Genomic DNA, 15,884 nt, shown 5'->3' on the forward strand with positions numbered 1-15,884 from the left:
CAAACCATTCTGTTATTCTGTGATTCACTTTTTTTTTTTTTTTTCCCCAGATACTGAAAACCAATGTGGATTGATCAGATGTATTCATTACGAGGTGCAGGTGAATATAGAGGTTTGGATTCCATTTTTTACTCAGACATAAAACCACTGCCGGAGAGATTTCAGCCCTGAAGGAGGTTCCTGAGGGAAGGGTTTGCAGGCTGTGCCTCTCTGCAGGCAGGCTTTGCTCCTGTTTGCAGAGAACCACGCACCCATCTCCCCCATCTGAGCTAAAAGATTCCTCATCTCAGCTTTGTTCTGTTTGTCACGTCAGGGATTTAACAGGCTGGCTTTCATCACAATCCTCAATCTCCAATGATACCACCAAAACAGAATGAAAAATCAGATGAAATTCAGTTTGCAGTCCCCTGCCACTGAGAAATGTCAAATGAGAAAATGGTTGACTAATTAGTTATTTGTGTGGAGAAATAGTGGTGTAAACCCCTTGGTAAACATGAAGAAAGTAACAGGAGAGTCATTGCAACTTGAATAATAAAATAAATCCAATCTCAAAACCTACAACAATTAATCAAATCAAAATAGTAAAACTGTATTAATGAGGTGGTTAAATAAAATGTTCTGGAAATGAAAATATTTTTCATTATTATTTTACAGTCTTTCAAACATTTCTCTGTGCTGAAACCTAATTTTCTCTTTTTCTTTCCTTTGGGGCAAAAAACCCTCTAGAAGCTGAGGTGTAAAAAAAAAAAAAAAAAGTGAAAAATCCACAAACTCATTTATGTATGTTTTAATCAGAAGTGATTAGGGCTATGGTTAAATGAAGCCAGAGGCCATAACTATCAGAATTATTCCTAAAGCTAGGGAATAATACACCATATCTGGGACTAACACACTGGTAAAATCAGGTTGTTACTGTTAGAATAATTGTCAACACATGCAAATCAGTAAAAGTTTTCTCATTGTAGCAATTGTGCCTCAAAAGCTAATCAGCATCAGATGAACTTCAGGGTCTTTTACAAACTACCCAGAGAAGGATTTTGGCAGCAAAACTCTATCAAAGTTCCTGCACATGCCTCTTCTTTGTGCCTGTGCTCCCACTGCAAATCCTTTTGCTGCCCAAGAACTGCCCTGGTAGCTCTTGAAAAACTGGGAAATTTTTAAAAGAGCCCAGCAGATCCAGCAGTGAGATGTCAGTATTGAACAAGCTGGGAAACAGCACATTTTCCAGCTTCTCCAGCTCTTTTTTTCCCTAAGGGATGGGCAGAAAGGAGGTTGGAAGTGGCTCAGGCTGGGAAATTTTAATCTATCAGGGTCAATAGAGCTCTGCTGGGCTGAGGCTGCTCCCAGGTAAGGATTGCTCTGGCAGCTTCCAGGGAGCCCCAGCTGTGCCCTGGCTGATACCAAAGTCCCACAGGAACCCCAGGCCTGGAAACAGCTCCCAAAACAGCTCCCAGAAGGGCAGGGCAGGGCAGGGCAGCACTGCTTACATCCCAATCTTGCAGCCAAATATGGATCCAAACACATCCAAATGTGCACCCAAACATATCCCAGCCCTGGCCATAACTGACTGTGGGACTCATCTCTTCAAGAATCCAATTATGGATCCAAACACATGCAAATGTGCACCCAAACATATCCCAGCCCCATTACACCCATGAAGTACACAGTGTATTTGAAACAAACTGGGAAAAAAAAACCCAAAATCTTAATTTAAAAGTTATTATTAGTCAGGACTAAATGTGCTTTTTCTTCACATTATCAGGTAGTAATATAATTTTTCCTTGGATATTATGTACTCACATTATTAACCATGTTACTGAATCTCTCACCTCCCCTTTCCTTTTATTGTTGTTGATGTTACAAGGCTGGAAAGTGTTTGTGGGGTTTTTTTTGTTTGTTTGTTTGTTTTTTTTTTGATGGGTAATAATTTTATTTTCTGCTTGATATCCATTGCATTCAGTGCACACAAACACAGTGCTCTGGGAATTGAATGTATTTAATCTCCTAAGATTCTATTATGCCCAAGTAACTTCATGCTGTTTAACCCTGGTTTGGATGCCCAAGAGTAAAATTTCTCTCACCCTTTTCCCTTGTCTTTTGGGATCTGAATGTTTTGCCAGCCATCTTCAATGCAGGCCCAGAGCATCATTGTGAGGTGAATTTTAATGTTTCAATTTGACAGACAAAAAACTGGAAGCCTCAAAACCTGTAAAACTAAAAGAATCTGGGATTTTTTTCCCCCTCTGAAATGACAGAAGCTTTAATGAAAAGGCTCACCTGGCTGCACAAAGAAGGACTTGTTCAAAAGCACAGTTACACAAAAATTAAAGACATTAGGGGCTTTTCCTTCTTCTTCTTTTTCCTTGCACTTCAAAACTCTGCAGCAGTTTCCATGAGTCAACTGACTTAACACCCCTGACATGGACATGTTCAAAACTGAGACAGTGCTGTTTTCTCTTTCTGGGCTAAAATGTTTTTTAAACACTGGTTAATAACTTAGAATCTTCCAGGGTTAGAATCTGCACACCTTGTTTCCCTACTAATAGAAAAATTCCTTATTTTAGTCATGAAGCATGATCAGATGAAGGCTGGGGCTGCATTTGTGTAAAATGCTACCAAGGACCCAGGGCTGAATCTTCAGAGAGGATGGGCCTTAGGAAATGAGAATTCTTGTGGAAATTTCCCATGTGCAGGAGGAAACAGTTCTCTGCCAGACCCATTAAAACAGGGCATTGTGTAAAACTCCTCCAGGGTTTGGAATATGCAGGGAAGTCTGGGTGAGAAGGGTTGGCATCTCCAAGGTGATGTGGAGCTGAGCACTCCCCACAGGAGCTGCCCAAGGGAGGCCATGGATAACAATTATCTGGCTCTGTGTAGAGCAGGCATGCATGTCTCTGTAGGCATATTTACCCAGAGTATAATGGTCAGAAAATCAGGAAGAAGTCAGTCCCTAATGCAGTAATTCACATTTGAACCAAGACTGAATCTGCAGGCTTACTGCTGCTTAACAAAGTGCATAATTTCACTCTTACTCAGAAACTATTTTGCAGAAATTGGCATCCTTATTACAAAGTTAATAGAAAAAAAATTCCAATTGAACTCTACAAGGCGTTTTTCCTATTACAGTAACATTGCAGAGCTCCATTTAGTAAAAATGAGTGCTTAAACCTTCTGACAATTTCTTCACTGAACTTCAATTCCACTCCAAGGATAACCAGCAGTGAGCCTGAAAGGAGATGGGGCCTTTGTACCTTGAAATGCACAGGCTGGAGCTGCATTGCCACTGAGCAAGGCTGTGAAATCAGGACAGGAATTCTGTGTATTGGGAAAGCTCCTGCTCCCACATGGAAAGCTACTCCCAGATTCAGTAGGAATACACCAAAAATTCTGTGTATTGGGAAAGCTCCTGCTCCCACATGGAAACCTACTCCCAGATTCAGTAGGAATACACCAGGAATTCTGTGTGTTGGGAAAGCTCCTGCTCCCACATGGAAAACTACTCCCAGATTCAGTAGGAATACACCAGGAATTCTGTGTATTTGGGAAAGCTTCTCTTCCCACATGGAAACCTACTCCCAGATTCAGTAGGAATACACCAGGAATTCTGTGTGTTGGGAAAGCTCCTGCTCCCACATGGAAAACTACTCCCAGATTCAGTAGGAATACACCAGGATTCTGTGTATTTGGGAAAGCTTCTGCTTCCACATGGAAAACAACTCCCAGATTCAGCAGGAATTTTGCCACAGAATTGGAAGTGTCCATGATTTGTTCTATCCTTAGTCTGGAGATGGCAGATTTATGAAATCCGGCCAGGATGTGCCAGACAACATCTGCTCAATGCCATCCAAGATCTGTGCTTGCTTTAAAGACACAAGAGCTGAATTGCCTAATTAGACATTTTCCCTCCATGGCACCAATCTTCCCAGAAATCTTTGATTTCAGTGCTTGGTTTTGGAGCTTTTGCCATCGTGTAAAACACCACTGGTCCCTGGAGCTCCAATCACACTTACAACCAGCCCAAATAAATTTCTATCAAAGCACCACTGAAAGCTGTAACTACACACAGATGATCAAACCCAGCTGAGTGAGACTCCAGAATTCAATAGCTTTAAAATATTAAGAGAAATTCATACCACCCTTTTCCCCATCAACACAACTCAAACTCACACTGTGTCCTCAAACTTGATAGCTAACTTATTATAATCAAGATACTCTTTACTTCTTCCAGAGACAAAATCCTGCTTTTTCTGAGGCTAGAAGAGAACAGTAATGACAAAGTGAGTTATTGTCTGGATCTGCCTTCCACTGCAAGCATAACTTGTGACTGATAGATCCTATTGTTATATTTCTCAAGAAGATCTGCAATATTGTTTAGGCAGTGACATGAAAAATGTGCCCTATAATTTCACAGTTCACAGCCATTCATTCTGAGTGCTGACACGGTTGAAATCATAATGTGGCATAATATTGTTATGCAGGATAAAGACAGAGGGTCTAATTAAACTCCCCTTAAATGCTACATTCATCCTTATTAATCAAGAATTCGGGATTCTAAAGGTAATATCAAGGCAAGTTGAAATAGGTGACTGGGGCTTATTTGACTTCATGGAAACACAGATTTTTCAATTCTATCATCCACAACTTTAATATCAACATATTAAGTATGATTTATGCCAACAGAGTAGAGCAGTGGAAAATTTTAAGAACAGGATCTTTTGACAAGTATTGTCAGGAGTGATGAAGTCTAGCTTCAGGTAGCTGGGTTCTGGGCAAAACTATGAATCATGGATTGAGAATTCCTGGGCCCCTTGCTTTAGGTAGCCTTTAATAATTTAATTCAGACACTTCTGTTATTTCAGAGACCAATCTAGGAGAGAGAGGTTGATGGTTTTTTTTTCCTCCCCTCAGGAAAGAGACACTGTTTTTCAGAACAGCCTCTGTCTGGATGAAAATTCCCCCCTGCTCTGCCTCCTTTTGAAAATTTGGATGAAAATTTCCCCCCTGCTCTGCCTCCTTTTTCCTACAAGGAAATAATGCTATACCAACCTGTTTAAGTACATTAACCTTTCCCCAAACTTTGGGAACTGCTAGGAAGAGCCAAAGGTCCAGAGAAGATAAGATATGAGCATAAACAAGGCAAGCAGGGAGGCTCCCTCCCCTCCCAGCAAGGCAAGAACTGCTGGAACAAAGCTCAGCCCCAGCTGGTGAGCTGGGATTGGCCTCAAGCACTGAAAATTGAGATATACAACAGCAGAAAGAAGGAAAGAAGAGGTCAAACATCTGCCCCAACACAGAGGCAGAGAATATCAGTAGAAGAGGGCAAAAAGAAACATCGGGGGAGAGTTAGACTGTGAGAGGCTCTGGAAGCAGCTGGGGATCAGCGATGCCAGGGACCCTCCGCTGCCAGCTTGGTGCTGAATTAAAGCAGCCAGGGAATGTCTGTGAGCAACCCAGGGACTGAGTGACAGGGCTTGGGAGGCAGCTATCAACATCTGCTCACAGCTGGGGGAAAAGCACATCCTGCACTCTGCTGTGGGAGCTGGCAGAGGTGGAACTGGCTCTCCTGGATGGGCAGCATCAGGTGCTGTCCGCAGCTTTTACTGAGTCATCTTTGGCAGATGTTTCAATTCTCTCAGCAGTGGAACTTAATTCCAGTCATTTGTTCTCTTCTGTCCAATCTCTGTAGCTCCCACCTGAGAATTTTTATTTATTTTCTTTTTTTTGTTTTGTTTTGTTTTAATCAGCTGCTTCCTCCACATTAGCTCAGTGTTGGTGATAAATCCAGACAGTGCTGGCCAGCTACAAACCAGGGAAACCGGGGCTGATCTGGCTCCATTTTCCCCCTTCCAGAGTCACATCAGTGTGGTCTGGGTGTGAGAGGAGAATAAAAGAGGGACAGCTCCAGAAACAATTCTGCTGCTTTCCCTAATGCTGTAGGCCTAAAGAGTTTGCTGTAGGGGAGAAGAGGGGTCATTTAAATTTAAATGAAAAGTGCAAGTCAGTTTGGTCAAACTGCCAAAAAAAAAAAAAAAAAGACAATGCAAGTTTTACTATTTTTTCCTTCAGATTTTAGTTCTATGATTGTAAAATACAAACACCACAATAATTACCCACTCAGGTGGTATTAACACCTTCAAGGAACAGTGTCAGTAAAAAGAGTGCTGTGTAAAATGCTCTTGAGCCAGTGGCCACTGAGAACCTGCAGTGGGTGAGGGAGCTGCCCAAGTCCATCCTTTCAGAGCTGATTAAATCTCCTCTTTTCTGGCATTGTTAGCTGGACACCCCCATACCCACAGCTCTCCAGAGCTGGAGTTTCTGTGTTTCAGAGTTCACAAAGACAGAAGTGAAAAAACCTTGCATTGCTTCAAGCAGATTCTGTCTCTCCCTGCCTTTCCATCTAACTTAAAAAAGAGAAAGGAAGAGAAAAACAGTGCACACTGCTCAATACACAGCAACTTCAGATCCAGAGATGCACTACAAATTCCCGGTGGCTGGGTTCAGGCAGGGCCATCAATAAAACTGCAGAGCCAACTTGAGATGCTCCTGGGTATAACTTACAGTGAAAAACTCTGCTGCTGCATGCTGAGAGCGTGGCTCAGCCATTCATTTGTAACAATGGAGCTATTCTCCTGTCTGCACAAGGAAAACAAATCTCCTGTTGTTAGGAATCAAAGACAAGTCCTTCAGACTCTAGGAGACATATTTAACCATGACTAAGTGTGTTGCTTCCTAAGCATTCACTCTTTAAGTCTTTCTATCCCTCTCTCATTATGTAGTACTTCTGGAAGTGATTGGAGTGTATCCCAAAAAAGCGAATTTATTGACCTCCACCGGCAACAAAAGTGCTTTAAAAAGGCTTGATGTGCAACAAAGTATGCAAAATTGATCCCTTAAGTGGTTGTGAGCAATGTGATGTGAAGCCTCATCCTTGTTCGCAGGGGGTTCAGGATTTCTGGAAAAATCCTGGCAAGAGACATGAAAAAGGCTTTTTGAATTGTCTGTGATTCATGGCTTACACATTCTCTGTGTGCAAGGGTGGGGATAGGCAGGCAAGGAAAGGAACAGAAGTAAAACTTGCTTTTTCCAAAGAATTCTCCTTAGTTTTCTCAACCATTTGAGATTTGGGAGAAATTTACTGAGCTATGAATCCATTTCAGTGTAGTTTCAGCATGATTTCATAGCATTTCAGGCAGCCAATTTATTTTATTTATACATTTTTTGGACAAAGATCATGGCTGCCATCGATCAGAGGCTGCAACATTTCCACTGATTTCCACCAACTCCACAAGCACCAACCCCAAAGTCAGGATGATCTAATCTAAAACAAAACAGCAAAGACTCCTGTTCCCAGAGGCGCTGGCCAGTCCATCACCCAGAGGTTCTTGGTGAGAACACAAACCATGCACAGAATCATCCAGGCTGCGAGAGACCTTTGAGATCCAACTGCAAACCAAGGTCCAACCCCTAAAGTGCATCTCCACGAGCCACATCCAGACAGCCTTGGACATTTCCAGACCTGTGTCTCCCTCCACCGCCTCCCTGAGCAGATTATTCTGATACCTGAACACCCTTGCACTGAATTTTTCATTTTTCCCAGTGTCTAATCTGAACCTCCTCTGGTTAACTGAAGGCTCTCCCTTCTCTCATCCTTTCACTGGAGACTTCACAAAAGAGACTCACTAGAACCTCCTTCAAGGCAGCAAAACCCACAATCACTCTGAATTCACTTGGGCTCAGCCTCCTCCTTCTCCTGCTCTGATGCTCCAGCATGAAGCCTCATTAATGCTTAGTTTGCTGCACAGAAAAATGTAATTTATATTAAGAGAAACAGAGTCTGTTCCCCTCCCAGACAGAGCAGTAGCTGTTATTTGGAAATGCTGACAATAATAAATGACTTTGCTCCTATTTCCAGATGTGGAAACAGTGTCCCTGGGCTTCCAGAAGCCACCTGTACTATGTGGGGCAGCTTGCTCTAAATATTATACATAAATATTATACATAAATATATACCTTATTTGCATACAGAGCTTCTGATATCTCTGCAGCCTTTCATGTGCCCGTGAAACTCGGTGCAGTTTTGGGTTCTAAGCTCTCCATCTTCAAATGCTGCATTTTAATTCTACTTAATGAATTAGATATGCTTTAGAGCTGTAATAAACTTTTCTTATAAAGATATTTCTGAAGCACTGAGTCACATTGCTTACTGAGGGTAAACAATGTGTTTACATAAATAATTTAAAATCCAAGAGCACAGTAGGTAATAAAAATATATTGCCATGATAAGCCACGAAACCAGAAAACAACACTGCTCTAATTAAAAATTACAAATACACTGCAGTAAACAACTTATTTACACGTAGTTAAAAGTTTAACTGCTGAATATTCTGCACTTGTTGAATCCTAAAAAGGGAAAAATACTGAAACCAATCTCCTCACACAGTCAAATATTGAGAACCGTAACTGTGTTTAATTAAGATCTACTGTTAATAATGGGTTTCAGAGTGAGGTTCTTCTTTTAATTTCCCAAGGTAGAAAATGTTATTAAATTTGGCCTTTAACTTCTCATTGACACGTACACTTAAAACTTCTGATTAAAATTTCAGAGGTTGGGAAGAAGTACCCAAAATTAAACTCTCAAATCTGGCACAAAAATAACAATGGTCCCTGATTAAGAAATCAAATTTCAGAAACTTTATTACTGTTCTATTAATAAATTGTTGGGTTATAATTAAAATGGGGCCTGCTGGATTTCTTTCATTTTTTAATAGAAAAGATGGAAACTGGAGAGAGATTTAAATGCTTAAAAAAAAAGAAAAAAAGGAAAAAAGAAAGTTCAATGGATCTGAGAAACACGACCTAGCTTGAGCAGGTTCTTTTTCTTTCTGGGAGCAAGGAGAGTGGAACAAACTCTGGTTTCCACCTCTTATTTCCAGGATGATGCTCCCACCTCTGCCTGGAGTTCCTCTGGAATTTTAGTGCCAATGGAAAGGGAAGAGCTGGCACCAGGCAAGTTCTGCCACTGGTGTGCAGACCAACGGCCACAGCCCCAGCTCTGGCATTTGGAGCCTTATTTTTCCCACTGAAACACATTTTTTGCCAGCTTGTTTCAGCTCTGTAATGAAATTCTTCCTCAGCCTGCAAAAACACTTGAAGCTGAAGAATAAGAAGGAAAATTGCTTCAAAAAGTACAGCTGTCTTCAGGAAATTTTACAAAGTGAGCCACGTTTTTCAGAGATAAGTAATTCGATTCTGATTCAGATCTGCATTGTTCAAAGAATAAATTCAATCTAGTTGCAGACAATGGCAAAAATGCTTTCTCCACTCTTTTTTGTTGGTCTTGAAATGCATTTATCATGTTATATCTAGTACAGTAACTAAATTTCCTGATTACAAATAATCAGCTGCTCCTTCTACAAGTTCTATACAGAAAATTAACTAAAAATATCCCTGCAATTGGATATATTTCAGTTGTAACAGGATGAAAAAAGAACCCAAAGCCCACCAACATTACTAATTCTCTGCTGGTCTGCCCATTTTGAAGAGGTTTATACTTTGTTGGGGGTGATGTACACAGTTCACACAGCACAAATATGACATTCATTGCTTCTCGCAGACAAAACATTGCTCACTCATGATTATTAATAATCAATTAATCCACAGACTCATTTAGGAGCCTGTGCTGACCCTGCTTGGCCTTTATTTTACCATATAGTCACAGCAAGGGCTGATGGCACAATTATAGTCTGAGAACCACAAATTTGGAATCAGTGCTCTATAAAAGTCCTGCACACTGTCCCAAACTCTGAACACACACCTGTCTGTGGGAATTGGAGGCAAACATTTCAGCCAGACCCCAACCATGGAGTGGTTTTGGCTTTTATACATGGAATTTCACCCTGTCCTTAATTGCAGATGCTGTTCTCATCCCACAGTCTGCCTTTTTCAGGGCTGGCACCCAGGTGTTTCAACACCTGTCAGCATTAAAACATCTTTTAAAAATGCTGTTTTATGCTTTCCTGTCATTTTAGCAATAGGACTGACATGTATTCAAATTAGCCTTTTCCTGATGCATTCTACCATTTCCCAGATTTCCATTACATTTGCATTATTTTCCTCTAACTTACACAACAATTTCCCTTTCCATAGTTCCTTTATATGATCATTCCTCATTCCCAGCCCAGTCTAGCTTTGTTCTGCTCTTCTTTTCTGCACATAACAGGAAAAAAAATCTCACTTTTGGCTGTAAGCCTTCCATACTTGGCTATGCAGAAACAGTAAATCTTCTGGGAAAATTCTCTTTATCTTATGAGTTGGTCAAGATTTGGGAGTTCCTTGGCACCAGGTGTGGTGAACTGCAGAACATGTTTATGTTTCTTAACTGCTCACACCACCCTTAAAGCAAATTGAAGAGTATTCAGTGACTCTCTGGATGCCTTTTAAATTCAGGGACAATGTAGTTTGGAAAAATTCAGCGAAATCATTAGTCAAGGGGAAAATTTCAGGTAATAGCTCCTCGATTGTTGGCTTTGGTGATGAAATCCTTACATTTTCATGGCTTTTCTCTTTTAGAATCACACAATCAGGTGTTATGTTAATGAATATTAGTTTTCCCATCTCCCATGAAAATACATAAATTATGGAGAGCACCAATAAATTAATTTCTTAAACTCAGTCCAAAACCCAAAGGAAATAAATACCTGCACAAGCCAGGTCCTGAGCAAAGTTGCTGAGGGTCTGACAACCATCCATAGACACAAATTTTTGTGTGTGAAATAAGGGGTCTTTGGAGCAAAAGCTAAAGTTAAGAATAAGAAATTATTCTATAAATAAATCCATTTATAAACAAGGTAAATGATGTGTTAAGAATCATCCTGCAGATAAACTGCTTTTCTATGGTAGAAGTCAAAGGAGAAAAACTGAACTATTAATGCTATTAACAACATTATCTTTGACACAGAGAATTGAAACTTTTAATTATCTGCCTTGACTTTTTCCTCCTTCCTCAACGAGCACACTCCCCTGCTTAAATTCACCTCCTCATCATTCAAATCTGAATCCTTTGCAGTGACATTTTCACCAAGACTTGCTGCTGACAGACAACATCTCCAAGATCACCAGCTTCCTTTATTGTGGAGCAGTACACGTGTCAAACCTTCTTTAAGGATTGCACAATCATTGCTAAATAACCCTGTGACAGCAGAGAGAGCTCTGCCCATGGTCTGGATTGACAGAGCCATTGTTCAGCTGCAGCTTTGAAGTCGTTCTCACAAGGAGTTTATCCCCTTTTATATACACTGAGACCTGGGGGAGATGATACTTACAAGGAGAAATGAAAAATTAAACACAGCTGTAGGTTTTAGTGGTAGTGCCTAACCTGTAATTCTCAAATGCTGACAAAAGCTGTCTGGAAAGCCAATTTAGTTTTAGAGAACAAAGTGGTTGCTTTTTTTTTTTTTTCATTTTTCATAGAATCTAAAGCCAAAGGAACAAACCAGGTGAATCAAAATATAAGATGATGATACCACGTAATACCCAGGTTTGCCCCTTGTGACATGGCACAAGTGTGGGATTATATTATTACAGCACAGAAATGATAATTTATTTTCATTTCTCTGGACAAGGCCAAGTCTTAGCTTCCTTTAGCTTCAGTCTTTCACTGGGAAATATTTTCTCAGCTCTTGAAAGCAGATGGACAGTCATTATTTTACTGAGGGACATTATAAATGATCATAAACTGATTTAAACCCTATGTAAAACAGATGCATCACTTCTATAGACATTTTAAATTTTTATATATCTTCCCTGGCTCTCATGAAGGAAGAGGAATAAGCAAGCAGGTTAAAAGTAATTCTGAAAGTATGCAAAGCCAAATCTATTCCTTGTGGCACTTGATTGTTCTACTGTAGGAACTTCACGGAGTGGAAAATTATTGCTTCCCGTGTCTTCAACAAACTGAATCTCTAATTGCAGGACAAAACATAAATTGTAACTTCTTACTAAATTAAACATAATTCTGCACTGGCAGACAAATTCTTGGGCGCATTGCCAGTTAGTGGAGGATGAAAACGAGGGGGCACTGTGGCATTCACATTTCCTGGAAAAATCCCTTCACTCAGGATTTTGCTCCTGGGAAGCTGAGAAGCCTCAGAGAAAAGGAAAACAATAATTATCTGATTTGCTTCTCCAGGCTTTGGAATGTGTTTGGAGATTGTTTACCCACAGGTGATAGTTTCATTGGTTTCATGTGAATTGTTTTGACTCTTTGGCCAGTCAGGGTCAAGTTGTGTTGGGACTCTGGAAGGAGTCACGAGTTTTCATTATTATCTTTTTAGCATTGTGTAAGTATCCTTTCTGTATTCTTTAGTATAGTTTAGAATTTAATATAATATAGTATCATAAAATAATAAATTAGCCTTCTGAGCACATGGAGTCAGATTCCTCGTTCCTCCCTGCCCACAAATACAACAGGGCACTGCTCCCACCTGATGGTCTGGTGCTGCAGCGTGTCGGGGTCGGTGGCGTTCACCGTGAGCACCACGCTGCCCACGGGGATGTTCTCCTGCTTGGTCACTGCCATGGGGTTGGGGTGGAACACGGGGCCCTCGTTGACGTCCTCCACGGTGATCTGCACCGTGGCTGTGGAGCTGGGCCCGTAGGTGATGTCTGGGATCAGCGGGTCTTCGTTCTCCACTTTGATCAGCAGCGTGTGGAAGGCTGAAATCTCGTAGTCTAAAGGCTGCAAAGAAAAAGATCAGAGGGTAAAGGTCAAATACAAATGCTTAATGCTTTTTCCTGTAGCCCGCAGCAAAGCTGCAGGCAGCAGAATTAGCCAGAAAGGGACAGGGACATTCCCTGCACCTGGAGCTTGGTGGGAGTTCAGGATTAGCCACGCTCAGTTCTAAATGACATTGAAGAAAATAAACATAACGGGCTTAAAAACCCATGGAGACATCCCCCTGCCCAAGAGCTCACATTATTTTGCCATACCACATAGACACAATTCAATGTTCATATATTCATGTTTATTTATATGCAACATGTATTTAACAAACAAATGAGTCACACTCATGACAATAACACAAGCTGCTTTCTCAATTCCTGTCTTGAAACCAAAGACAAATACATGCATTTGCCTTAAGAGTTGACAATGCCTCTTCTGAAGCCAAAAAGAGAGCATTCTGGCACAGGCAGCAAACAGGGCTATTTTCTTCTTCTTTTTTTTTTAATTTGTCACGTTTGAGACATAGGATTATCTTCATACAAAGACAGGCAATAAATTTTCCCATGAGATTTTAGAAATGTGGGACCAATCCACTTCAGAACTGTGGATTCAGTCTGAATCCACGTCCCTTTCTTCCCTGCTACTTGCATGTGTTCTCTAAGTGAGAACAAAATGGGGCTCTTGAATTCTAATTGTACCTCCAGCAACAAACAAAACTTTGTTGTCAAATGCCATTAATAATTGTGATGCTTACTGCAATCCTGGCTGTTATTTAAGCACAACAGTTAGGGACAGGCAGTCCTTGTGACTAAAAAAATAAGGTTACTGTGACAGAAGAAGGGGTTACCCACATAGTTTGGACAAGGGCTGGCTGCCAACTTTATATCTTCTAATAACCCATCCCTGCTGTGCCTTGCTTTATGCAGTGAACCCAGGGGATGAACCTGACAGCAAAAATTCAGGGCAGGAGGGGATTGTTCTTACCTTGACAACAGAGAGCATTCCCTCATTAGTCTGGGGGTTGGTGTGGATCTCAAAGCTCTGCCCTGGGTTCCCATTGATGATGGAGTAGACAGCTCTCCACGCCCCCGTGGCGGGGTCGTCACGGTCACCCACAGTTAAATTCACTATTACACCTGTGACCCCCTCCTTCACTGTGGCCTGGAACTGGAAAAAAAAAACACAGAGGAAATCGTTACTATTTCCACTTAATGACCACACACACATACACACAACAAATATCCAAGGCAGCATTAATTATTTACCCCAGCAGGAGGAAGATGGAATCCTCGACCGAAACTTTAAATAATGCATTCTCACTTATGAAATATGAGGTAGCACATTTCAGCTGCTCTCCATTAATAGATGGCAGATAAGCAGTGATGTGATGGGAATGGAGTTTGGGAAGGTTCTGATCACAAGAAAGTTCAGCCCATATTACTGGAAAGTGAAGCATGAAGAGACCTGCAGTGCTGCATGGCTGCATGTATTCCCAGAAAGGGAATTGAGGGAAGAGGAACCTGCCTTGTACAGACCACTTTTGCCCCCAGTTCCACTTTTATTTGCAAATAAATCCAGTTTTGCATTTCATACTCTTTTTTTTTTTATGAATTATCCTACACTCATTCATTTTTCACTGCACTGTTATCAAGACACAAAACAGGTCTCACAAAAACCATTCCCAGAGCATTTTTTGAGGGCTTGCTCTAAGACACTCAGAAATAATTGGACCTCATGCTACCACTTTGTCTGCATAACTAAGAGTCAGTGCTGCTTTCTTTTTTGCAGCGGAAGGATTTTTTTATGACCTTGTGAAATGCATTGCTGGACGATTCAACCCTGTAAGAAAATTCTAGTTTATTCTCCATCATTCTTATTTATGTAGGAAAAAAACATTAAGCAAACCATTGGAAAAGCTTGCAAGGGTCAGACTTAATAACACCCCTCACCTTTCAAGTGCTTGAGGCTGACGTGCTAAAAGCACTGCACGTAAGAGTGATAAGATAATACCTGCTCTGGAGGTGGATAAACCAGGCTGATAACAGACCTAATCCTGAGAAGTGCTGAACATCAGCACTGCCATTACAGATCATTAGGAAATCTTAGCATTTCTAGGGATTAAGCCTTCAAAAGTCCAAAATTACAAACTTTAATGACACAAATAGGTTTTGCTGTACGTGTGCTCCTTAAAAGCTGCATCGCTGGTGACAATGCATCACTCAAGGGCAAGAGTCACCCAAGTGGCTTCAAGCCCTGAATAAACTAAATGTCTTTTCCTCTGTCTTACAGAACACCAGAAGTCATAACACTGCAGAAGAGTTTGGGGAAATACTGAATCCAGAAAATGGTGTTTTATGAATATATAGATTTCCCAGTCTGGACAAATAGTAGGTAAAGTGGATTTCCTCATATGAAAATAAAGAAAATATGACTATGTCTTCCCCTGTGTTCAGTTTTCTTTGTTTTTCTTCTTTTTCCAATAGATTTGATTTATCTTCCCAAACCCCTTTTCAATTTATCTGTATAATTTGAGTGCATGCATTCAGTTCAAGCTTTCCAACCTGATTTCATAAAAGGATGACATTAATAACTGGCTATTTCTATCTTCCTTGGTCGATCTAACAAAGCATTTAAAGATTCTTTTTATTTTGATGGTTAATATGTAACAGGTTGTGATCGAGCTTTGTTTCAGACAGTTCATTAAGCTCATTTTCAGTTTAATTAACTCTAAATGATAATACAACAATATTTTCACTTGCTTTGAAACAAATTAAAAGGAAAACCCTATTAAAAATCTTGGAAATAACAGAAGAGTGATTACCAAGATTGTGTTCCTTCCAGCTCAGCCAAATGTTTTCACTGTCAAACAGACTTGGATACCTCTTACTCTAATTGAAAATAACTAATTAGCCTGATTGATATTTTGATATTATTTCATATTTTCCCAACTTGACCATGCATAATATGAGACATCAGAACCATAAAGGTCAGAATTTTTCCCCACAAGTGCTCAGCACCCAACAATTTCCCTTCAGCTGCATAAAAAGGTGACCAGACTACAAGGAGCCTAATACTAAAGAATCCAACCCTTAGATTTGGCCAGGCATCTGCTCCTAATTCATATTGATCCTTGGGAAAAATCTTTTCCTTAATCTTCCAGTCT

At 40.6% G+C, this 15,884-nt stretch overlaps 1 protein-coding gene across 2 annotated transcripts in view; it reads right to left on the minus strand.

Moving 5' to 3' along the window:
* CDH13 (cadherin 13) overlaps positions 1 to 15,884 on the minus strand; it is a 440,631-nt gene that overhangs the window by 31,782 nt on the left and 392,965 nt on the right. For both annotated transcript variants that reach the window (XM_030955918.1, XM_030955917.1), the window contains exons 9-10: positions 13,706 to 13,888; positions 12,483 to 12,736 (exon numbers count right to left, since the gene is read on the minus strand). In XM_030955918.1, the coding sequence (XP_030811778.1) occupies positions 12,483 to 12,736; positions 13,706 to 13,888 (437 nt within the window). The remainder of the gene's footprint in view (positions 1 to 12,482; positions 12,737 to 13,705; positions 13,889 to 15,884) is intronic.

Source organism: Camarhynchus parvulus, chromosome 11, assembly GCF_901933205.1.
Source record: "Camarhynchus parvulus chromosome 11, STF_HiC, whole genome shotgun sequence".
Classification (NCBI taxonomy): Eukaryota; Metazoa; Chordata; class Aves; order Passeriformes; family Thraupidae; genus Camarhynchus; species Camarhynchus parvulus.